The 24,805-nt window shown below is 39.8% G+C and overlaps 1 protein-coding gene across 1 annotated transcript; it reads left to right on the plus strand.

The window, feature by feature from the left end:
- The first annotated feature begins 308 nt into the window (after positions 1-308).
- Positions 309-24,037, plus strand: PM20D2 (peptidase M20 domain containing 2). Its single transcript, XM_035109403.2, has 7 exons — positions 309-1,020; positions 1,331-1,479; positions 7,076-7,218; positions 12,477-12,631; positions 13,976-14,108; positions 15,438-15,545; positions 16,813-24,037. The coding sequence occupies exons 1-7, from the start codon at positions 499-501 to the stop codon at positions 17,016-17,018; spliced, it is 1,416 nt and encodes a 471-aa protein (XP_034965294.1). The 5' UTR covers positions 309-498; the 3' UTR covers positions 17,019-24,037.
- Positions 24,038-24,805: the final 768 nt, after the last annotated feature.

Genomic DNA, 24,805 nt, shown 5'->3' on the forward strand with positions numbered 1-24,805 from the left:
CTCTTATCTGTCTCTTATCTACTTTCAGGTACCACAACAGTAAACATAATATTGACCCAAGAACCTAGTCCAGAAATAACCTTTTTCTAACCTCTGTCCCTGGTGGTTGAACAATGCCCTGTATCGAGTGACTTCTAGGAAAAGAGGTAGGATTAGGTTTCGGTGTTGATCCCCGGCTCAGGTTAAAGTTAAACCCTATATATACACACCTGAGCAACAACACTTTGGTAGCTTAAGCAGCAGGCGGCGGCGGCAGTAGTTGTTTTCCTTTTAGAACTATTCGCGGAGCGTTAAAGACTACTTTTCCCAGCATGCTCTGCGGAAGAAAGTCCCGGCCTGGGCTGCTAACCGAGGCTATATAAGCCCCTCGGGCGGCGCGGGTTTCAGACATTTGCCGGTGGCTGTCGTTGTTGTGAAGCCGGTGGTGGCTCGTTTCCTTACGCTGTAGAGCGCCGTTGTTGTTCCCGTTTATTCCTCCTAAGAACGAGCTCCTTTCCGATGAGGCCGAACGAGGCGACTGAGGAGTCGTCCGCTTTGGCGGCGCGCCTGGAGGAGCTGAAGCGGCGGGCGGCCGAGTGCATCGAGGCGTCGTCGGAGCGGCTGGCCGAGCTGAGCCGCGAGATCTGGAGCCGGCCGGAGCTGGCTTACGAGGAGCGCCATGCTCACGACGCCCTGGCCCTCTTCTTCGCCGGCCTGGCCTCGGGGTCCTCGCCGGCCGGCGCCTGGCTGGTGCAGCGCAGCTACAAGCTGGAGACGGCCTTGCGGGCGGACTGGCAGTGGGGCGGCCAGGGAAACGCCGCGGGTGCTGCCCCTGCCGCCGCCGAGGACGGGCAGAAGGCGCCCCTCCGTCTGGGCTTCTTGTGCGAGTACGACGCCTTGCCGGGCATCGGCCACGCCTGCGGTCACAACCTCATAGCTGAAGTGGGCGCCGCCGCCGCGCTGGGCCTGAAGGGCGCCCTGGAGAGCCTTCGCCCGAGCGGATCCGCCGACGGACTCTCCCGCCACGTCCCCGCCGTCAAGGTGCAGGGTGGGGGGGAGAGGGAGAGAATCTGACCCGCATCTCATGCCTTCAGCCCACAACTTGTCCGAGCCCCCTCTTTTTCTTTCCTTTTTTGGGGGGTGGGAGTGGGTGGGCGCTGGGACGCTGCTGCAGTTCTCACCATTCTTTGCGTCTTGTTTTCGCAAAGTGCCCTAGAAAGATCTCTAGAGGTGTATATGCAACTTTAAAACCTATGGGCAAATAAGTAAAGAGAGTGCCATGACACGCACCCCGGGGTGCTTTGGGATTTTTTGCTGCTCTTCCTGACCCACATGTCACCTTTGCTTTCAGGTCACCGTGTTGGGCACCCCTGCCGAAGAAGACGGAGGAGGCAAAATTGACTTGATCAAAGCCGGGGCTTTCGATGGTCTGGACGTCGTTTTCATGGCCCATCCGTCCCAAGAAGATGCAGCGTATTTGCCCGACGTAGCAGAACATGAGTGAGTAAACTGGAATGGGAGGCATTGTTTACTTGCCCATTGTAACAAGCCTTTCACTTTTGATCCACTTTTGAGTTACTCCTTTGGCTTTCCAAAGGGCACTTGGAACAATTTATGTAACATTCTGCTGTTTCTAATAAACCGCTAATGAGCACGTGGTGCTTGTGTGGAGCTGCCAAGCAAAACAAGTTTCTACCTCAATTAACTTGTATTACGTGAGGTTTGAGTTTTTATACCGTAACCGTTAATCCTAAAGGGCCCCATTAAGAAGGAAGGCTGGGTGGCATTTTGAAACAGCTGCCAAGGTCTCTTGTGCCAAGGGTCCTGTTCTTTCTCACTATGCTGTTCAGAAAGAGCTCACCCACAATTCTACGTACTTTCCCTCTTAGTTGTGCACTGGGAAAAGTTGGGGTGATGCAGACCTCCAAAGCCAACCTGCTCCCAGTAACCAGTCATTCAGTATGGGTGATTGAGTCCATGCACAAAACACAGGAAGCTGCCTTACACTAAGTCAGACCATTGGTCTATTCTAGCTTGCCTTGCCCTCCCTGGAGATGCAGGGGATTGAACCTGCAACTTCCTGAATGCAAAGCAGATGCTGTGCCACTGAGTTACTTCCCATTCTCCTTAAGATATATCCTACCCAGTGATCTGCCAGCAAGTTTTAGTTCCAGAACTGCTACTCTCTACATGTTTTTTACTCCCCTGATTGTTGGGAGGAGGGGACAGATAGAGTCTAGATTTAGTCCTAAGATATTCAGTTATTGACCTTATTCTATATATTTACAGTAATCTGCACATTCGGGACAAAGTATTGCATGTAAAATTATATCACTTATGTCACTTTGTAGTGAATTGTTTGCAGCAGGGCTAAATCTTCAGGGACTTTTACGTATTTGAAACGTATCTTCTTTATTCAACATCTTATTCAAGTTGCCTACCGGTACTGAACTTCTGTTTTGTTTTGTTTTTAAAATCAGTCGGACCAGTAGCTAACAACAATTTTTAAATTTAGTTCAAGGTACCAGTATAAATTTCATTTCCTGATGCGTGATAGCGCTCATGAAACTGCCAACTGTATTGGAATAGGAGATGCTGCAGTTTAACAAACACCCTTCCACCCACAATTTATTTGTTTTACTGTTTATACACACTTGTTAATATATTTGGTCATAGGTTGCTTGTGTAAGATGGAACCATTATTGGGACTAGAGATGGTGCTGGGTGTTTTTTGAAATCATTCTGTTTAGTTAGAAGCAATTCTGGTTATACAATCCTGCTTCATGTGATTATTAAAGGAGTTTGTTTCAGCTGATCTCATTACGGAACATCTCCAGAAATTAGATCTGGTGTTTGCCCGCAATGTAGACCTAAAAGTCTTGCGACTCAAAGCTGTACAGTTGAGTGTTAAAAACTTATATTTCTTTTCACATTTCTGCAAAGATGACCACACATAGGCATATTAAGAACAAGTAGAACTGATGTTTGGCTATATACAATTTAGATTGTACAGTATATAGATTTGAATACAGTGGTACCTCTGGTTATGAACTTAATTTGTTCCGGAGGTCCATTCTCAACTCAAAACCTACCGTACTGCCAGGTTAGTGGAGCTTGTAACCCAAAGCATTCACAAGGAGGACGGTTTATAACCAGAGGTATTACTGTACATTGTAACTTTCCTAAAAAGTTTCTGGCCGTTAACACACCAACCCAGAAATGCAGAGTGCCCCATTCTTCTTGGTATTCTGTTTTTTGACTGCCTTTCTGCCATAGTGAAGTTCACACCCAGGGTATGATGGCTGTGTTGACATCTCAATAGCCTTTAGTATCAGGAAAGCAGTGGTGTGTTGCAGATATTGCAATGACAAACAAGGTACATTTGTCAAAAAAAAATTGACAAAAATTTCACCCCAAATTGTTTTTTTTAAAGAAAGGCTCATCTTAAGCCACTCAGGGCGCCTTTTGTGGCTGAAAAGCAGGATAAAAATGCTTTAAATAAATAAACAAAAGGTGTGGCTTCATTTCACCACCTAGCTCTCATTGGATCACTAGTAAATATTACAAGCTTCAAGTGCCTTTCCTCCTCATTGTTAGAGATGGCTTTCCATTTTTGAAGTGAGCTGTCCAGCACAGATGATTTCTTGTGACTAGAGGTGGAAGAATACTTCCTCACTTCTTTTGAAAACCATACAACGTATTTATTTATAGAGAAAAACTAAGATGGGATTCCTTCCCCCCTCGACCCCCAATATGTGTGGTAGGGATGTTATCCCTTCATAGAAATTTAGTACAGTTTCTTCAGTTTTGCTTGACTTAGTCTTCCTTTGTTATTCATCTTGAACAGAATGGGCACAAAATCTAATGCCAGAAGCTATGAGCTTTATAATTAATCATGGTATCATGTAACAGATTACTTTAGATCAGTACTAATTCTAATGTTTTCACGTCTTCTTCTGCAGGTGATTCATCAAGTAAAAACACAGCCCTTTGAATTGTCTTCATTTGCAGAACATAATCTCTCTTTCTCTCCCCCCCCCCCCGGATGCAGTACATCTGGTGCTTGACCCTCTACTCCTGCACAGTAATAGTAGGATTAGCGGGAAGGGAGGTGGTGGACATCAGTATATGAAGACCAACTGAAAAAAGTTCTATTTTAAAACATTTCGTTTCAGGTGCTTTTTGTATTATTAGCTTCTATATCCCTGCACATACCAAAACTACTAGTAGGAAAGTTCTACGTATTTACTTCTCAAAATTGCCACTGTAGTAATAAGGATATGTTATTTTTGATACATGGGGCAGTATTGAACTTACAGTACTGAATTCTTGCTTATAAGTTCAGAGCTCATTTGAGATTTCCAAGAGAGAACTGTACAAAGCAAGTTTTTGAATGATAGTCATAATATGCTGTAGACTACTGACAGCAATGGATTTTAGCCCGTTTTAATGGGTCTGCTCTAAGTATGGCTTAGATCAGGCACCCCCAAACTGCGGCCCTCCAGATGTTTTGGCCTACAACTCCCATGATCCCTAGCTAACAGGACCAGTGGTCGGGGAAGATGGCAATTGTAGTCTAAAACATCTGGAGGGCCGAAGTTTGGGGATGCCTGGCTTAGATGGATATCACTCACAGCACAGAAGGAAAAGAGGAGGTATAGGGAGAGAAGAGGAAAACAGGCAAACTCTGCTACCAGTTTTTGTCAGTACATCATACCTCAGTGAGAGGAGCTCTAGGATTTCATGATTAGCATTTCTATGTTAACAGCAGTGTTGAATCAACATTTCCAGCTGCTCTCAATAGACTCTGGTCCATGGGATCACAAAGAGTCGGACATGACCAAATGACTAAACAACAAAAAAAAATAGACCTTTTAACTATATATGCATAAGGATGGAAGAGCACTGACATTCTGAGCTTAACAACAGTATTCCCCATGATTCAATTGGGACAGAAGTATGATTCTCTCGTTTCTTTATAGCATTTATGCTGCTTCTCTATATAATTTATGCTATTGAACTCCATAGCCTGGACCCTAAAAGGCTGGGCTGTCTTTGAATATAGCTTTATAGGTTGCACCTAGCATGTATTGCTGAGGTTATGTTTGGGTCATGTTGAAAGTGGATAGTGCTGGTACACAGCATATCCACATTTATTTATTTAACAACGTTTTTATAACACTTGATTCTAGGGAAACCTCAGCAACAAATACTCTGCACTCTGGAAAACTGTTGAATTCTTCATAGTTTTTGGTTGGGAAATGTGTCAATTTGTCTTCACACAGGACATTTCACACTGCTGTCTTTACCTTTGGCTTTTGTGTTTGTCCTAACCTTTTCGTTATAATTTCTGTCAAGTTTTATTAAACACATATCACTGTATTTTTGAACAAAGTCTGCAGTCTCCAAACTTGGCTGCAGCCAAAGAAGAATAGGTTTGCAACAGAATAACTCACACACCCTAGATGATAAGTCACGCTTTGGAAATGAAGCCATGTAAGCAAAAACCTATGCAAGCGTCCCATGTAATGCGGGACATTTGGGATTGTTTGCTCACAGTTCATAGTGTGTTTAATACCTGTTTTTAATTAATGATCTTTATTACTAAGTCTCAGGTAGTCATCTTACCTAAGTGTAAATCAAGTTTCCCAAGGTCAGAATAAAGTCATCAGATGTACTGTTCATATTTAGACTCTTGAGTAGTTGCAATTTGTTGCAGCTGGTTTCATATCTTTATAGATCTCTTAAGATCCTAGGAAGAATATGATATGCCAGAATATGATAGATAACCAGTGTGGTATTGTGGTTAGAGTGCCAAATCTTCACTTGGCTGTGAAGCTCACAAACTCAGCATAACCTATCTCTCAGGGTTGTTGTGCGGGTTGTCTGGAGAGAGAGAAACACCTATGTCCCTTTGAGCTCATTGGAGGACAGGTGGGATATAAATGTAGTAAATACATACATAAATAAAGACAAGAGTACACTTACTAATCTTTTGATCCCAGCAGGTTTTATAGGCCAAAGTTATAACAGTGCTAGTTCCTTGAACTCTAAATTTTTCATGCTAATTTTTAAACATTGCTTTTCAAACTTCAGGTCTTACTTAGTTGTGATTAAATTTTAATTTAGGATTATGTTGGTTTGAGCACAGTTCTTTTTCATGAAAATAGACAAGGCAAGGTTTTTAAATTCGTCAGGGATACTAAACTGCAATCTGTATAATGCAATTCAATGGCAGAGCTGGCTATCTGATCTTACTAAGTTTAGAAAATGCAGTGGTTTTGTTTTTTTAAAGGAAGGTAGAAAACACTGCAGCAGTTATTCAATATTATTATTAGTAGTAGTAGTAGTAGTAGTAGTAGTAGTAGTAGTAGTAAAGCATCTGTTGTGTTCTGTAAATTCTATCATCCTGGCAAACCAAATGGTTCTAGCTAAGGCAGCTCAATGCATAGAACTCCTCCACTGAGAATGGTTCCCCCCCCCATTCAGTGGATGAACCATGTAAATAAACATTTATGTGTACTGTACTGCCTTCTCTTGAAATGCTTGAATTGTTCTCTATTCGGAAATGATCTCTGGATGAGGACAACTGTGTTGGGTATTGTAATTGAGGGGAGGTGGTGAACTGAGATGTCAGGAAATCTCACACCAGTTGATTGTAGTTTGTTATTTGTTTCACGCCTTTTGAAAATGTCTGTTTTCTTAGTTGATTTGTTAAGATATTTCTCTACCAGACACAATTTATTTCTGTCTAATATACTAATAATCTTTATTTCCACAGAAGTTAGTTCTTGTCTTGTATGTATGTACCTATTTCAGTACAAAGTGGTCCATATAAATGTCAGGCTTTGTTTTGTGATGACAAAGATCAGTTTTGAGTATCAGAGCTCTGTATTGAATACCTCCTACTCTCAAAATCATGTTGGTCTGTTTTTCCAGCAATTATCTTTATAGAGGATTGAGGTTAAAAAAAAACCAAACCCCTATATTATAGCATAGACCTTTATCTCAGAACTTAAGTTCGTTGAATGAATCCAAAGGGATCTTTTTCCTTTCAAAAAGTGTTTAAAAACCAGTGATGGCTTTTATTTCCTAGTGTGACTGTGAAATACTATGGAAAAGCTTCTCATGCTGCTGCTTACCCTTGGGAAGGAGTAAATGCATTAGATGCTGCTGTTCTTGCATACAACAATCTGTCAGTTTTAAGACAGCAAATGAAACCAACATGGAGAGTTCATGGTGAGATGTTCATTAAATCTTATGTCCAGCAAGTAATACTTCAGGCACTGTTTTATAATGTATCTGGCATGTTAACATTAAAATAAAAATGGCTGTTCATGTGCTTAGTTTTCTGATAAATGTTCAATCTGTTGGTAAAGTTGAAAGTTCTTTAAGAGCTGTACAACTTTGGTATGGATTTATTCACTTAATAGACTTTGGTCATGTTTGCCCAAAACAATATGCCAGGGTTATTTGCTTAAGAAACCATATTATGTGAGCTGCATGCCATAGGTAATTTAACCCACATAGCATGATGTCGGAAGTTTGGATTGTGATTTGTTTCACCCTAACAAGCTATGTTTACTTAGTTTGTTGTTGGCAAATCCTCGCAGTCAGACTCCATGTATGGTTTAATTAGCAAAGGTTAATGAACGTTCATACAGATGGTGATTGGTGTTAAGGTTGAGTATTATGATGGCAGACACCTGTAATAATGTGTATTGTAACAGTGAGTCTTCACACATTTATTTCCCCCCAAATGTGGGTTATCCTACCCTGGCAGTTGGTGAAGCTCTCTATTTCCTTCCATCTTTTTTATGCTTTGGGGATGCTTATAGGATCTGCCCCTCACCCTTAGTCAGAGGTTAGAACGCATGCTGTGCCAGGCTTGTGTCATCCAGATGTTTAAAGCATACGAGTTACATACTCATAAGTGTGTCTGTAACACAAGCTCTGCAGTTCATGCAACTGATACATTTATTAGTGGAGTCCTGGAAGAGGTGATGGTTACATCATTGAATGCTCCTCATATTAAAAACATTATTGCACATAAAAATATACAATGGTAGTGTTCCTCTTTAGCTTTTCTATTAAGTGCTGGTTAACTACATATAGGGATTATTGTGAGGGCAAGGCACAGTTTTGTAAGCTGCAAGGCTGAAGTGCTATGGTCCACACTTGAGTTTTAGCATGTAGTCTACTGTTTGTCTATATTTTGACCATAATAATATGGGTCTAACTGTAGAAGGATTTCTAGTTTATGCAACTTCGTTTAAAAATATGTGGCAACTAATCTAGACAGCTAGCCAAAGAGATCAAATTAGCCATAAACACTTGCAATTCATTAACTTGACTGAAGTTAGTTAATAGTGAAAAGGTTTGCTTTCCATCTGCATGGTAAATTAACTATTGTTTTAAAAGCCCAATAGGCCCATCAGGCAGTTTTGGCCAATCCACAGCTACCTATTCTACACCTCTGGTCCTACACATGAGGTCAGGTGTGATGCAGGTAAAGTTGCATCTGGGCCACAGAGGAGATTGGAGGCACTGCTGATGTGTGTTGGGCTGACACTTTGAAACCCTGACTATCAGCTGATTGTCAGGCCTTCAAAGCATGGCACCAACAGTCAGCTTTGATCAGCTTCACTCAGGAGTTCACCATTGGATACCCCCCCCCAAAAAAACACATTTAAAAGGCCATAGAATGTTCAATCAGGTGCCATTCTGCTCAAGGCTAGTTATGTTTAGGGACCTATGTGAATTCATTGTTACTAATCATTTATAATTATTTATTGGAGGCCCATTGTTTCAAATTTATTTCTCAGAATTATTTTATTTCACCAGTATGACATAAACGTAGCTATCGAGAAAAAGCCATGTAAATTTTGAAGTTTCTTCTAAATATTTGAAAGGCAGGTGTTTGTTGTTGGGTTTCCTTTACAGGCATAGTTGGTACTGTATCTAAATTTAAATGTTGCCTGTCCACTTATTGATGCTTTATTCACTGCCAAAGAAAACAATGTGTAAAACGGGATCCATTTTATTGCTTCAAACCAGGGGTAGGCAACCTAAGGCCCGTGGGCCAGATGCGGCCCAACTGCCTTCTCAATCCGGCCTGTGGACAGTTCGGAAATTAGCGTGTTTTTACATGAGTAGAATGTGTGCTTTCATTTAAAATGCATTTCTGGGTTATTTGTGGGGCATAGGAATTCATTCATTCCCCCCCCCCCCAAAAAAAAATATAGTCCGGCCCACCACATGGTCTGAGAGACAGTGGAACCGGCCCACAGCTGAAAAAAGTTGCTGACCCCTGCTTCAAACCTTAAATGCAGAACTCATGTAAAAAAACACTTAATAACTGAAACAAGAACAGTCTTTCACTTAAATTGGACAGCACAGACCTTTTCAGCTTTTTGTTTCCACTGCATTCTGATCAGTGGCTAGACATGCCATTTTGATTCTGTTATTAGTGAGACAGTTTGATCTTAAATTTGTGATCCTTAGCTGGGTTTTTCCTTTTCAGCATATTATGGTATATATAAGGTGTTTTGTGTAGAATTGGAGCTGCTCATATGTGCAACTTTTTGCACATAATGCTGTTCACATAAAAATTCCAGGAAAATCTGATAAGTAAGAAAAACTTGTTGCCAGTGACCTATTTGTGAGATCTCAGTGACCCTCTTACAAATTAAACTCTCATCTGGAAGCACCCATATGATTTATGTTGCTGTTTGATTTCCAAAGCAATGGAGTTAATACCTTCCAGATAGAATTATGGGTCACTGTTGCAGTACTTCTGAATACTGCATAAAAGATATTCTCAGTGGAAGATTCCCCCTCACCCCATATAAACTAAAATGTAAAAGGTTTTGAGCAATTTGTCCTCCATAATACTTTCAATTTAAGGTAACATGGTCTTTCTGTCTTGTTACTTTTTCTCTTCTTTGTTTACTCCCATCAAATTTCAGCCCTTGTTAATGTTTATCTGTACTAGAGTTATCAAATAAGAATAGCAAATTGAAAAGAGTGAGGCAAAGTTAATCTCTTAGTGATAACAAGAAAGGAATGGTATGTCTTCTTGCATTCCCTATTTGTTTTGTTTTTTGTTTTTTGTGATGTGCCCTTTAAATAGCAATTCATTGTGTTTAAAATGCTTTAAAAGGCATGGGCTTGATAATAGCACATAGTTGCTAGTTAAACTGGTTGGAGTAGCTCTATTTCTTTTTAACTCCCCCCCCCCCCCATATGCAAGGTTACCTTGCTGGTCAGCATTTAGCTTTTTATGTGGTCATGAAAGTGAATAGTAATTAGTTTTCTTTGCACAAAACCATTAAATTATTTAGAGCATTTGTGGCCCAGGCAGCACTGCAAGTGATTCGCTGCTTTTCAAGTGACAATTTTCCATTACAATACTCTTAGCATGTGCATAATTTAAATCTTACATATTTTTGTATGATGGGCCTTCTTGCTCTTGTGATCATTGGTACCTTATTGAGGCCAAATTGGATTATACAACCAGTATCAGAAAACACTATGCACTGTCCTGTCTACATCTTCCCAGCTAGTTTGTGCAGAAACATGTGAGAATGGGATTATACCAGCAGTGTACCACTTTGTTTTTCTATAGTCCGTTTATCAAACATATATAGAGATAGCATCTCAAAAGTCTTCCTTGTACATAATGAAGCTTAGTCAAAGTGTGCATATTGAAGCCACAGCATGGTGCAAGCAAGGGCTTGCTCTTTAGAATAATACTTAGAAAAATACATTTTGGGATAACCTGTGCCTGGAGGAACTTTGTTGAATCTTAGTGGAAGACTAGTTTTGCTACACGTGGATGGCATTCTCAGGAGCTCTCTTGAGCCTTTCACCTGTGAGCCAGCCAGTTTTTGCTTAAAGTTAAACCTTTCTATTTCTGTACACTCACTTTGATTTGCTACATACAACTGTTGCATAATGTAAAAGTGATTCTTGAAGCAGGGAAGCTTGCCAGTTTTATGTACATGGCCTAATAAAATGTAGATGGTTTATAAATATTAAATACAGCTTTCAGATTTTCTGCCAATGTTCAGTTACTGTAGTGTAGCAGATGGATTATGGCAAGTGATTTGAATAGCCCAAGACAACTAAGAACTATTCAGGAAAGCAACTATTCCAGGTATATTGAAGAAACCTAAAAATAACTTACTGCCTAACAATTGCCATAGATTGCAAGCGCATTAGCTCTGGGCACCTGAGTTATAACAATATTGTAGCAATTTGAACTATCTTAAAACAAAGAGCCTGTTCTTGCTGGAGTAATTCAGAACTCAGTCAAACAAGATTCTATTCATGCAAGACTTTTAAGATGGAAATGTATCATACCCCTTTATTCTTGTTTGAAATTCCCAATTGACAGTAGATTCATTAGCCTGGGCAAAATTTCATACAAGCATATATAACAGATCAAGAGTTACTTTATTCAAAGTGGTTTCAACTGGGACTTACTTGAGCTGTTGAGTGATAATTATCATACTTGGAGTAGACCGATTGAAATCAATGGATTTCAATAGGTCTATTGAGTATGATGAATGTCAGCTATTGCCTATTGTGTGTTAGATCTGGGCCAACAGGAAAGCAAACAAACGGCACATTTGCTTTTGATACAGAACCTCTAAAACCTGTTTCTACCATTTGATGACGCTGCACCTTGATAGCACTCTAGTCTCTTTTTAACAAAATTAGAACAAGGAAAGTGCATATATGGGCAGACAAAGGGTGACACTGTTTATATTATCCAGGGTGGAAAAGATGGTGTTCTGGAATTTTGTCCCCCTTACCCATTTCAAATGCTTGCACAAAAAATGCTCCTTAAAAATGGATACTGTTTAAGAGTTTGAAATGTTTTCATTTCTTATCCCTTTCTCTTGGTCAGCTCATGGGCAGTTGGTGTTGTATAACCCACTACTTTAGTATTCTTTCACCATGCACTATGTGGAAGAAAAAAGCCAGAAAGAAGATGTTAGGAGGTTTACTGTTCAAAACTGATGCCTAACTTGGTTAAGCAAAGTTGAATTAATGCCACAAAAACATGCTAAATTGTTCAGCTTTAATTTATACTTTAGTCTTTTCCCCAGGGGTTACAATGTGAAGGGGATGTTTTTATGCCTTGACTTCTGGTCTAGTAAATATATTCAGCCTCTGTGTTACTGCTCCCTTAATCCCCCTTGTTCCAATGCCATCTAGTTTTATATGATCTTGAAAGACAACAGATGAATAACTTGAGAAGAATGTGAATGCAAATCTTTGTGGGTTTTTTAATTGAAATCAAATAAAATTTCAAGACACAAGTTTTGTTTTTCCTTAAAGAAAGCAAGAAAATCTGTCTTTGTTCCCACATCTGCTGGAGAGTTGGCTCAGGTGCAGAAACTAGTGTGGCTTTCCTGTTTTAGCCAGAAGCCTCAGAAACCTACTATTCAAAGTTCTGATTTCAGTAACACAGTTCTTCCTTCTTTTAGGTATAATAAAGAATGGAGGTGTGAAACCTAATATCATCCCTTCTTATGCTGAATTGGAGTTTTACTTGCGTGCTCCTTCATTAAAAGAACTCTCCGTCCTGACAGAAAAAGCAGAGAACTGCTTTAAATCTGCAGCCCTGGCCACAGGGTGTGAAGTAAGGTTCATAAAGATTTATTTTGCTTTTAAGTGACAATGTGAGCTGACTAATAATGATAATATTATTTGTGCTCCACCTGTCTGACTGTTTGTGCCCCACCTGTCTGACTGTTGCCCCAGCCACTCTCTGGATGACTTCTTAGCCAAACCACCCAGGACCTATTCAGTGATTTTAGTTGAAAGAAGCATAACATCTACATGTCAGCTTGCCCTCTGACAGTTTCCCCCTATAGTTGTGGCTCCAAGCAGGCTAGATTGGGGTGTTTAGGCCTGTCAATATGTTTGAAATGGTCCAGTCAGCTCTGTCTTTTTCTCATTGCAGTGCTTGGAGAAAAAGTTTCAGTTCAGTGCTGCAATGGGAATGAATGTGTTTCCATATGTGTGGGGGGGCGGTCTGTGTGTGGTGAGAGCAGGGTGTGCTTGGCCATGACTGCAACTGGCATGTGGCTCTCAGAGGGTTGGCCTCGGCCCTCAGAGGGTTGGCCTCAACCCTCAGGCTGAAAAGTTTTATCCATCTCTGAACTAAAACCCTGATGCCGTTGAACTAACATCTCAGCATAGATGATATTTTGGACTTAACTGTGAGGGTATTGCCTCAACTTTGTTAAGTCTTGGTTCTCAAAAGTGCAAACATACCCGAGTAAGAGCGACCTTTCACATGCTTTTAAATACACAAAGACTCAGCATTGGGCTGCTTTTCTTTTTTAAAAAAGCTTCCTTTCTCACTGAACATTTTCTAAGTACTTTTCCTTCATTGGTATTTTTTTTAAAATTATAAAAGTAGTGAGGAGCCAAAGTGGATTAACCCTGCTTCTAAAGGTTCTACTTCAAAGTAATTCCCAACTGGAGCTCCCTTCCATATTCAGTTGGAACTCCCTTCCAAGAATTTACACAATCTTGGCTGTGTGGTTTTTTCCATTTGGCATCTTTGGAAGCTGACATTCCACATTTCTAATTTATCCTGTTTTGCAAGAAGCTTGCAGTTGTCTAAGGGCAGGAAGCAGAAAATTGCTTGCTTGTTCTATGGGATAATGCCACATTCATGCTTCGTATAAATAGGATGTGAAATGCCAAAGAAAGCTAATTGGTTCCTAAAAGTGTAATCCTTTGCATGTTTACTTTGAAGTCAGCCACCCTGTGAATTGCAGCTTGTTCTCAGGTAAGTATGTTTCAGATTTCAGCCTAACACTAAGTCCTATCCATTTTTGAGAGTAAGCCCCTTTGAGTTCAGTGGGACTCACTGACCTCTGAGTAAGACAAATAGGATTGAGTTGGAGGCCCTTTGGTTTAGACTTTAGCTGGTATTTTTGTGTCAAAGCAAATGAATATTTTTCTTCTCTAGATGGAATTAAAAGGTGGTGCAAATGATTACTACAACGTGCTTCCTAACAAGAGCCTGGAAAAAGCTTACATTGAGAATGGGAAGAAACTTGGCATGGAGTTCATCCCAGTAGATAACTTGACTGGGCTGTCAGGTAATAAATAATAAAACATCCATGTGTTCACATTTATCAAGTTGGCTTTTACTCCTTTTCTATCCATTTCTGGTTGGTTTGTTTTACTGGAAAATACATTTATAAATCTTTTAAGAATTTCCCAACAATTGGGAAGCCTGATCAGTTTTTATATTTTAGAGTATCAGAACATGTATCGCTAGCTGAATGCAGAAACAAATTTGAAGGGTAAGGGAATTTGAATTTGGTAAGGGAAAATGTAATGGGGCTGTTCTGAAACTTCAATCACACAAATTCATCTTCTTTAAAGCATGGTAACCAGCTCATGTTCAGATGAACCTGCTTAAAATGTCTACCTTTTTACCATATACTTATTTTCTTGTAATACTCTTAGTATTTTGTTCAACTTGATCCATGGAAGTAAGGACAGGTTGAGTTAAATGGACAGTAAACAGTGCTGCTGTGGTTTTGCCATTCCATGGTATCTGTTCTTCAACCTAAACCAACCTAGGATGAAGAATTCAAGGGCAGTGGATACCCTACTGTCCATCAACATGCAAAGGATAGGATTGGTAGTCTCTAAGTTAACCTATTATTTCAGGACTGCTTGATCTTGATACTGCAGAAAGGAAAACCCCAGTTTATGTGCTTGCTATTTATGAATACTGTATCACTTTTTCCTCCAGAACTGTCTCTTTTCCCCTTTAAGAGTGATGCCTTTTTCCATTTATGTGAGGAATTGTTGAACTGTTATTAAAAAAGACTAAATTCTCTCAACCAAAACCTCCATTCTGCTGCTGGAATCATTTCTGCATTCTGTTTATTTTAACTTGGCAAAGTGAAACATTTATGTTTGGGAGCTACCTACTGTACTTGAAAAATGCATTGTGTATCATTTATCAACTTTCATTGCTAATCCCAAAATATTTCTTTCACACCTAACCCCCCCCCCCCACAACCTGTTGCCTTTGTCTGTGTTATGTGCTCTTTTTTCTGCCATATTTTCTCATGCCGTGGGACAGGAGCTGAATGCCCTGCACAGATTCTTTTCATTTCACTTCGTTTCCACTGCCTTTGGTTACCTTCATATCACTGTCTTTGTCCAATTCTACAGTTTTGCAGGAAACAAACAAACAAACAAATAACTTTGTGATCCTGAAATTTGGAACAGTATAATACTGTAATGCAAAATGAACAAATGTGCCTAGTTCCACTGTTCCAGTTGTAAGCTGCTTTCTTTGTATGAGATCTGAATTATTATATTGCTGCAGAGCATGCATAGCTGAACAGTACTTACATATATTCCTTTTGGTAGCCCGATTTGATACATTTAAAACTACCTTTTCCTAGGTTCTACTGATTTTGGGAATGTTACCTTTGTGGTTCCTGGGATTCATCCTTATTTTTATATTGGCTCTGATGCACTAAACCATACTGAGCAGTACACAACAGCTGCAGGTTAGTGTGTGTGTGTGTGTGTGTGTGTGTGTGTGTGTGTGTGTACATGGATTCCTCCTCCCCCCAAAATATACAAGAACACTAAGATGGAAATTACATGGAGGTAAAAGTTTTTCCCAGCTGGCCTATGTTTAGTATAGCTGAATGGAACATTAAATTGTTCTGGACTGGAATTAATGTGTCTTACCTATGTTTCTGCAATTATTCTTACTAGGTCTTGGACATTTGTGTACTATGTTCCTAGGAATAGTTAGTAATAAATATTTATTTGTTTATTTTCAAAAATTCTAAGTTGTCCTTTACTATATTGTCCCTGAGTGGGTTACATTAATATAATATACTGTACAATAATAAGATAAAATTGCAATGGCAAATAAAACTATTCTAGCCAGCACTTCAGTGGTTAAAATCAGTCAAATTTTCAGAGGTTCTTTGTTCACACTTCTTTGTTCACACTATTCCAAAAGTCTTGGCTTTTTTATTGGAGCTGAAGCAACTGGAAATCTTGATACCTTGCTAGCTGACTAACACTAGCAAGAGCAAGCACAGGTCTCTCAATGTGCTGCTGACTTAAATCAATTTTTTTGGTTGGTTGGTTTTTTTGTTTTTTTGTTAATAAGCTAACCTAACCTCCTGGTGGTCAGGTGTAGATAAATTGTTGAAATCTCTTATCCATATATGCATCTTAAGATCCAGTGATACTCCTACTATGAGAAGTATGTTTGTGGCAGAAATTATGATAGGGTAGTGAAGAAACTATAAATGTCCACCTTTGGGACTTTGATTTACTCACGAGAAGCAATAACGTCAGACTTACAATGAGCCTGAATTTCTTCTATGAAACACATATTTATACTATAGATGCACTGAAATGGAAAGGTGTGGATTTTAATGCAGGAAAAGAAAACATAAAGCTACTTAGGAGAAGACAGTATATTTTTATTCCAAGGGTAATTCAAATTGAATTGTTTTGGAAGGGGAAAGGCCTTTACAAATCCCTTCAGTTATGGTATAGCTATACAGTAAATCCCTTCAGTCTTGAATGTGCTGCCTAGCTCTTGGTAAGACCTGCTCTTGTGGCCATTTCTGAAAGCAGCATACCAGCTTAAATTAACTTCAAAAATGGTGGGTTGTTTCCTTTTGACCCAGCAGGCGCTTCTGTTTAGAATGAGGAGGGAATTGGTTTTGCCAGCCCCCCCTCCCAATGCTGCCCCCCACCTCTTTATTGATCCCTTCTGTTCTCATTTGTGGATTTAATTTTCCCTAGGGTCAGAAGAAGCTCAGTTCTATGCCTTGCGAACAGCGAAGGCTTTGGCAATGACTGCTTTGGATGTTATTTTCAAGCCAGATCTGCTGGATAAGGTCAGAGAAGACTTCAGACTGGTGAAACTCAAAGAGGAAGGTTACTTGAATATCCCTGAAAATGGAAAGGTGTCTGGTCTTGGTATCGGAGCAGCATGTGCATCACGTTGAAATAGTACAGCATATTAAAAATCTAAACACAAAAGAACGTCAATATTTTTTCCCCTTGGAATTCTAGGAAATGTTTAATAGCTGGAAAGATGCTTGATATTTTAAGTGGTGCAACTAAGCAACCTCAGAGTACTTTTAAAATATTGCTATTGTCTGATATGTAGTGGTCTTAATTTGGCAGACAAAATGAGTGATTTCTCTGCAGTAATTGAAAATGTGCTGAATATTGCAGCTTTGCGTACTTTTGGAAAAGCTTTTAAAATGCTATTTACTCTGGTTGGAAAGGAATCTTGGGTTGTCTTCATAGCAGCTGTTCTCTTGCCAAGGAATAGTGAGAAGTGTTGCATGTTTAGCTTATTGTATGCAGAACCAAATGCAATCCACTAGGACAGGCTTAATATGCTTCATAAATCTGTATGTATTTGAACTGAACATACCAAAGGTTAGGTGATGGTTGTTCAAGATGTGCCTAGACTTTCACATTAGAATGGTTTTGCACTCAGTATCTCACGGTCTTTGGTAGCTCAACACTTGAACATACCATACTTTCCTCTTTTGGCCATCTAAATTTTTTGAAGGACTATCCTTGTAATCACTTGTTCTGCACAGTTTCCGAACGCTGTGTATCCTTTAGTAGTTTTGTGCATAGTATAGAATTATACAACATACAGATACACCAGAAGAAAATAACTTGTATGAAAATGAGTGTTCAGGAATAGCTTTTAAAATGAAACCTAAAACTGAGTTTCTTGTAAAAATTCTTCCTATATGAAACCAATTAAGCAATCACATTGAAGGAGAAGTTAAAGCAGTAGGTAGTGGGTTTTGGTTTTTTTAAGGGTACTGTACAGAATCAAAGAAATACTTGTGCAAACCTGGTATATGAACCCTGCTTTACTGTCTTATTTATGCATAGCTGCATTTCGAAAATGAATGGCTTCAGTCCATTAATGTAGCTGCTGTACAAAGTAGATTGGTAGAATGTAGAACTTATGTTTCAAATTCATATTCCTTTCTGAAATAGAATTGTCTATAATTTTGTCAGTTTCACCACCAGTTACTCCCCAGGACCCAAGGTGTGTACATTGATGACAGAGATGAGTTGAGGAAAGGGGTGATGAATCCTGTGGTTGTTCGAGTTGATACCCAAGTATTTTGGGTGAGCCTCAAATAAATTTGTAAAGGCTAAACATTGCCATTGTGAGTTGGGTCAGCAGTAGTGGACTATTTGGGGGCTAGTATGTTGTCCTTCAGGGCAGAGAAAATAGATGTGCTTTTTTCTTCTGTGGAATAAGCAAAAGATGGTGAGAATGTGAATTCTTGGGGCTTTTGGCAGGTAAAAGGTACTTCTCCTGTAGGGGAGGAATGTGATCCACTGGCAGGAAGTAAAACTTTTTTAGAGAATATACTTGGGACAGGGACAATCTCCTATCTCCATTTCTTGCCGACTCCACTGCAGATCATCAGTCATCTGTCCAAGGTATGGCAAAAGAGAAGTGGCAGGAAGTCCATCTTGGAAGGGATTTTCCTTTGTTCTTTTTTCCTTTTTCTTCTCCCTTTAACTACTCCTACTGGAGTAGCTGGACCTGACACATTTGGAGGCATGTTAGACAACTCACAAGTACTAACTAGGCTGTCTAGATTATTCTTTGACTACGAAAAGATCAGCTGTCTTCTAATCAAGCTGGTCTTTGTATTTGGCATAAATCTACACACCAAAATTGACTTGAAGTACAATCCTTTGCATGTCTATGCAGAAGTGACTCCCATTCAATTCAATGGGGTTTACTCCCAGGAAAATGTTGCAGGATTGTAGCCATAGTTATGTAACACACCACTGCCTAAGGTGTATTAGTGGTATCATAACGCACCACTGCCTGTTACCTAAACTAATAGTAGATAAACATATCTTATGTGGAAAGAAAACACTAATCTCCTGTCCTCTTAAGCATAATGTGAAATTTCCTTTCCAAGTGTTGTAGGGAGCAAACTGCACAGAATTTTGTATTCCAGAACAATATAAATGTCGTCTTTATGCCCACTTGTTTGCCTAAACAATATTCTCTTTGAGGGTCAAATACTTCCATTATTATGTTATTAATTATTCTTTTTGTCTTGCCTTTCTTCTCAATTTTTACCAGGTTGGTTACAAAAGCTATACTGGTTTAAATGAATATATTGCATTATTTTTATTCATAAACAGAAAGAAGTGCAGCAAGTTTAGCAGAGCTTAAGGTATATGCATTTCTGAAGCGCACACATACTCAAATGCACAAATCTATCTAGGGAGAAACAAAGATGTATATTTTGTACATCACCTGTAGAAACTGTTCTGAAGACTTAACATTCTGAGCTGCACATTTGAACGTTGGAATGTTTTGCAGCAAATTAACATCCATTAGCAAGCACTGGAAGACAGTGTTAGGAAATTATTAACCACAGCACTTATTTTTTCCTACCACCACCAGTGCTGTAAGAAGAGAAGCGGTTTTCTTTTTACCAACATACAGCTGTTTCCCCAAATGTTGCACTGTCCTAACTTGCCAGGGAACAGAAATCATACACAACTGACTCCCATTGTTCCTTCCTGTAGAGGGATTTCTTAAATTTTAGAGTATTTTTATAATGAGAACGCCACCTGTGCAGGTTTACCATGGAGGACAGAGTCCCTTCCTGTTTTACCTTATTTTGTAATTTCCTAAGCAAGGATCTTAGATTCCTGCAGTCTTTGTCGAACCAGGCCCTCGAATTGTTTCGTTGTTTGGGAGGATTGGAGTTCGTGAGTAGTGGGAAGAGCGACTCTGAGACCTGCTGGAATGTTGAAAAGGGGTCAGAATTAGATAAAATACATTGGTCTCTCAAGGCCAGTAAATCTGATGAATGCAAGTGTTGTTTGATTTTAGATTCCAGATCGCTGTTCCATTTACGCCTACGGAGGGCCAGAATTGGAGGTAGGTCTGCACAGTGATGGTGTTGCGGATCCTCCAAACCAAGGGGAATTAGTGAGATTGCTATAGGAAGATGGTCACTCTCAATTCTATTGAAAGTCCTGAAGCCCTGTGACCTCTCCAAAAGTTTTGGGGAGACCAGGATATAATCAATAACGCTCGCACCTCTAGGCCCAAGAAAAGAAAAGAAACCCCCTGACCTGTCCATATAGGTACCATGCAGATTATACAAATTATGTTTGAAGGCAGTCTCCATTAATGTAACGCCTGCCTTATTCAAGACCTTATCGTCAGAGGACCAGGGAATAAACCAGTCTGCCTCTGGTAGGAACTGAGATTTGGAGCAGTACATATTAATGTCATTTCCTATCCTGGCATTGAAATCACCTGCCAGCAGGATATCCATGCCAGGGAGTTCTAGTTCAGCCTTCTCCAAACATAGCTCTAAATCTTCTTAGATTTGTGACTACTGGGGAGGGGTGCCCATGGGAGGGATATATATATTAAAGCAAAGGAAATCTCCTTCACTCCTAGAAATGAGTAAGATTTGTAAATTGTTACTCTTTACCCGCTGCTGTTGCCGGACCTAGCACTTTAGCTTGGTAGAAACAAAAGTGACTAAACTACCACTAGGTCGGCCTCGGATATTTGGTTTTATTGCAGCGGGTAACAAAGGCTTCGTATCCCTGTAAAGAAGGGATATGGAAATCTAGACACCATATCTCCTGTAAACATATAATCTGAAATTTTGTAAGGAAGTCCAGAAGGTCGACATCACCCTGCTTAGATAACCATCCCGCCACATTCCAAGATAGAATGTGAAAATAGGGTGATGGTGGAAATAGTGGCAGTCAATCTCTTTTCCGATGGTTTGAGGCTCCTGGGTTAGGCTCATCCTCTTTCGGCCCTGCTTGGTGATTCCAGGTTTGGGGTCGCTGGTCCCTAGGTAGGTGTGATAACTTTTAACTGAGGGGCCAATAAGTTGATATGGCCCACCCAGGGGATCTTCGATGGCACTATTGTAAATATCAAAATGTTCAGCTGATTTTTCCAAAGCATGGGCTTTTCCGACCTGTATAGGTTGTAAAGATAGCAGGTCAACAGCTGTATCTTGCGTTGATGCTGCTAGCGGGTCAGAATTTGACAGGTGTACACAACTGACTCATGGGCTAGTTAGTAGGCATAGCAAATTTTAATATGCATAACTGTATCAAACATGCTTCAATACTTTGATCCTGTTAAGAGTTGGGTCAACTTCAAAAGAAAATATTAATCTTACCATGCTGTATTTAGTATTTAAACGTCTTTCATCCAATTAAACACAGTTTTTGCAATAACTCTTCATCTTTGCAGAAGAGGGGAAAAGGCTCTGGAAGGTTGTTTTTCCCTCTAGTAAGCAAGGGCAAGTTGTCCTCAGTGGGATTTGGAGCTGATCAGTACTTGGACTGAAAGGATCAGTGTCTCTTAAGGTTCTTGTTATGTCTCCTCATTCAACTGTGTAAGCTTTGCTTCCAAAAACATTAGTACCAAAGGTGAACTCTATATTTTGTTGAGCTCAGGGTTATTTCTGCTCCAATCATATAGCTGTGCAAGTTGTTGCCTAAGCTGGGTGTGAGCAAGATACATGGACTGGCTTCTGTTTTCCTGGAGAATGCTGCATATTTCTGATAGTCTTTTAAAAACCTGGCAAAGTCTCCTGTTATAGCTTCACAACTTGCTAAAATTGCAAACCCAAAGAAGAAGAGTTTGGATTTGATATCCCGCTTTATCACTACCCTAAGGAGCCTCAAAGCGGCTAACAATCTCCTTTCCCTTCCTCCCCCACAACAGACACCCTGTGAGGTGGGTGGGGCTGAGAGACTTCAAAGAAGTGTGACTAGCCCAAGGTGACCCAGCAGCTGCATGTGGAGGAGCGGAGGTGTGAACCCGGTTCCCCAGATTATGAGTCTACCGCTCTTAACCACTACACCACACTGGCTCCAAAAGGTTGGATCCAGGCGTGCCACTTGACATGAACAGTATGGAACCCAAAGGTTGCAAGTCAGCATGGTTAATGTTATGGACCCATTGGTCTTGGATTGTTGCTCTGAGTGTTCTGTAATGAAAACTTGCTTAGATGGCAACTGCTGAACAGTGTCATGGGCATTATTTCAATATTTTGCTTACTATTCCAAACTTGATTCCTTAGCAGAGGCCTACTTTGCAAAGGAGATTTTGGCTGATACTTATGCAGTGTTTTAGTGGTAGATGCCATCCCAACCATACTGTATTCCTTATCTGAACAAGAAAGAAAAGAGGAAAATTGATCTATTGTGAATTCCTGTGTTTCTTGCATGGTTTTTAATATCATAGTTTTTTTGGAAAATATATGCAGAAATGTTATTTGACAGATCAAACAGCTGGAATCTTGCTACTGTCATGGGAGAGTACAAATTACCTTTTTTCTGTTTACAAAGCACAATCCAATGAGAAAAAGCAATCAAGCTGTAAGCCACATGGATTGCGCAACAGTTTAAATGCACAGCAGTTGCTTTAAAGTTTGAGTGTCAGTTGGCTAAAGCATAAGACTACCTGGGTGTCTGGCCATGCCCATGATCATTGGCGGTTGTTCTTCATAGCACTCTGGGGGCTGCGAGGAAGTTCAGGCAGGAGAAAGAGAGGATTTATGCAACAGTATTAAATTATAGTAATTCAGTTTGATTTGTAATAATTTGGAAAATAATAACAAAATATAAGATAAACATAAGGCTACCTGGAGCCATTTATGCAGCCGCCCTCTCATTTAAAAAGGGTCTTATTGAATGTGAGGCTGTCCATGCGCAGCATTAGCATGCCATGCCATGCCAGCAACCAATGATCAGGGAGGAAGTGCTTTGCATAGGCCTCTTGCACATATGGTTGCTGCATGGAGTACCTGTAGGGATACACTATTTCCATGTGGCATGTTGAAATTGTGGGTTAGAGATTGTAACTTTATGTCTTTGTAAGATCAGACGGGTTGGTGTTTGATTTCTTTTGTGTGTGGGTGAGCTGCTAAGGCAGTAAGTCCCATTGGTTTATAATTTCAGAACGTCTTGTCCAATAACGTTAGTTTTGTTAGTGCACCATTGCTTATTTCTGTTAATAACGCTGAGGCTTTCTTTACAGTTCTGATTCTTGTCTAGTAGTTATGCAGTGATTCTGTATGCCAGGTTGGACAGACTTTTTGCCAAGTAAGCCATAAGTAAAGTCTGAAGCGTGAGTGCCATTTTTGTATACTCCACAGGACGTATACGGCTCCCCCTTACTAGGAGGTGGCTTTTCATCTAATGTACCAAACTAGATAGTGTGCACTTCATCACTAGTGCCATTTGTGGCCTCTTACACAATACACTGCTAAGTCCTAGGGTTTTGCACTTTTGCTGTTACCTGAATTAACAAGAAAAAGCAACTTTTTCACTGCTTCCTTAAATAGAATGCAACTTTACAGTAGACAACAGTTTTTCTTGGATCTTAAGTAGGACAAGGACACCAGACAAACATTTTAGTCAGCATTACTTTTAGGTTACAAAGCTGTTGTAAAGGCATATTTGCTTTTTAGTGTCTTGGCTATTGCTGCTGCACCAAATCTTGTATGCTGTTGAATCTGTATATTCAGTTTTGAAGAATGAAGAGCCTGCAACAGCAGGTTGGTAAAAATGTATATGTAGCTTGGATGGTGAATTTACTTGAACAAATGTAACAAACATGCACAAGTATATTTCAAGAGTTGGTGGTTTTCCTTTTTTATACCTTCTAAAGGGTTATCTTCGCAGGTGTAATGTTTTGCAGTGAATTCAGGTATTTGAGGAAAAGATACATTCAGGGGCTGAAGCAGCTTCCTGTGCCATCTGTACACAGAATGTTTTGTTTGAATAAAAACTTGAGCTACATTATAAACTATTGATATAAAAGTACTTTTGCTAAACTTGTTTTATCATTTTCTAGTGAGCCACTGTTGATGCTATCACTTGGTTTTGTACATTCAGCTTTCTTGGTATGCTGTGTGTAAGTACATTCTGCATTGTAAGAATAAAATTGACTTGCACATTATACAGTATTGTGTTTCTCAGGTATATCCTAATAAACAAATACACTACTTAAAAATAGGAAGAGCCTGGTTAAAGCTGATGAAGACTGCTCATTGTGATAGTTTTAACGTTAATTAAATTGGAGTTCTAGTTGTAGATACACCGAAAAGGACACCAAGCACTCTGGCCAGAAATTTCAATGTTAGGAATAAATCCTACTCGCGAGTTACAGTCAAATAAGGTATGTATTCTGGTATGGCTAGCAGTCTTGAACAGAACAAGTGAATACAAACAAGAAATTAGCTTCAAGTTCGCTAGAATATATGTAGCTTGAAATAAGTGTTGCAACTTAGAATTCACGGTAGTGTGTGTAAATAATAGTACATTACAGTGTAAAGACACAAAAGGTATCAACTAACATTATCCGTAAATATCAGTCCAATTCCAAGAGTGTTCAAAAGGGTCCTTTTATATAGAGCCGGAGTGCCGAGTCGATTCAGTAAAAGAACCCAGGACAGGGCCCTGTTTCGATGTGGATGTCTTTGTCAGCTGGTAATATCAAAAATATCAAATAATAACAAATAATACATAGATTACATCAAAATTCTCAATTGGCATGGCTTACGTTTTATAGTATCACATAGCATTTTATAGCATTTGGTTCCTTACCTAATTTATGATAGTTTGGCTGAAGCTGAGAAATTGAGTCCCAGAGAATGCAAAACTACAGGAACTATAAGGGACAAAATGGAAAAAGTAAGATAAAATAACACTCTTTGGGGATTATGCC

This window comes from Zootoca vivipara, chromosome 3 (assembly GCF_963506605.1).
Source record: "Zootoca vivipara chromosome 3, rZooViv1.1, whole genome shotgun sequence".
Taxonomy (NCBI): Eukaryota; Metazoa; Chordata; class Lepidosauria; order Squamata; family Lacertidae; genus Zootoca; species Zootoca vivipara.

Coding starts and splice junctions, on each gene's coding strand:
- PM20D2 (XM_035109403.2), top strand. CDS start 499: ATGAGGCCGAACGAGGCGACTGAGGAGTCGTCCGCTTTGGCGGCGCGC. Junction 7,219..12,476: donor ACCAACATGGAGAGTTCATG/GTGAGATGTTCA, acceptor TCCTTCTTTTAG/GTATAATAAAGAATGGAGGT. Junction 14,109..15,437: donor TAACTTGACTGGGCTGTCAG/GTAATAAATAAT, acceptor ACCTTTTCCTAG/GTTCTACTGATTTTGGGAAT.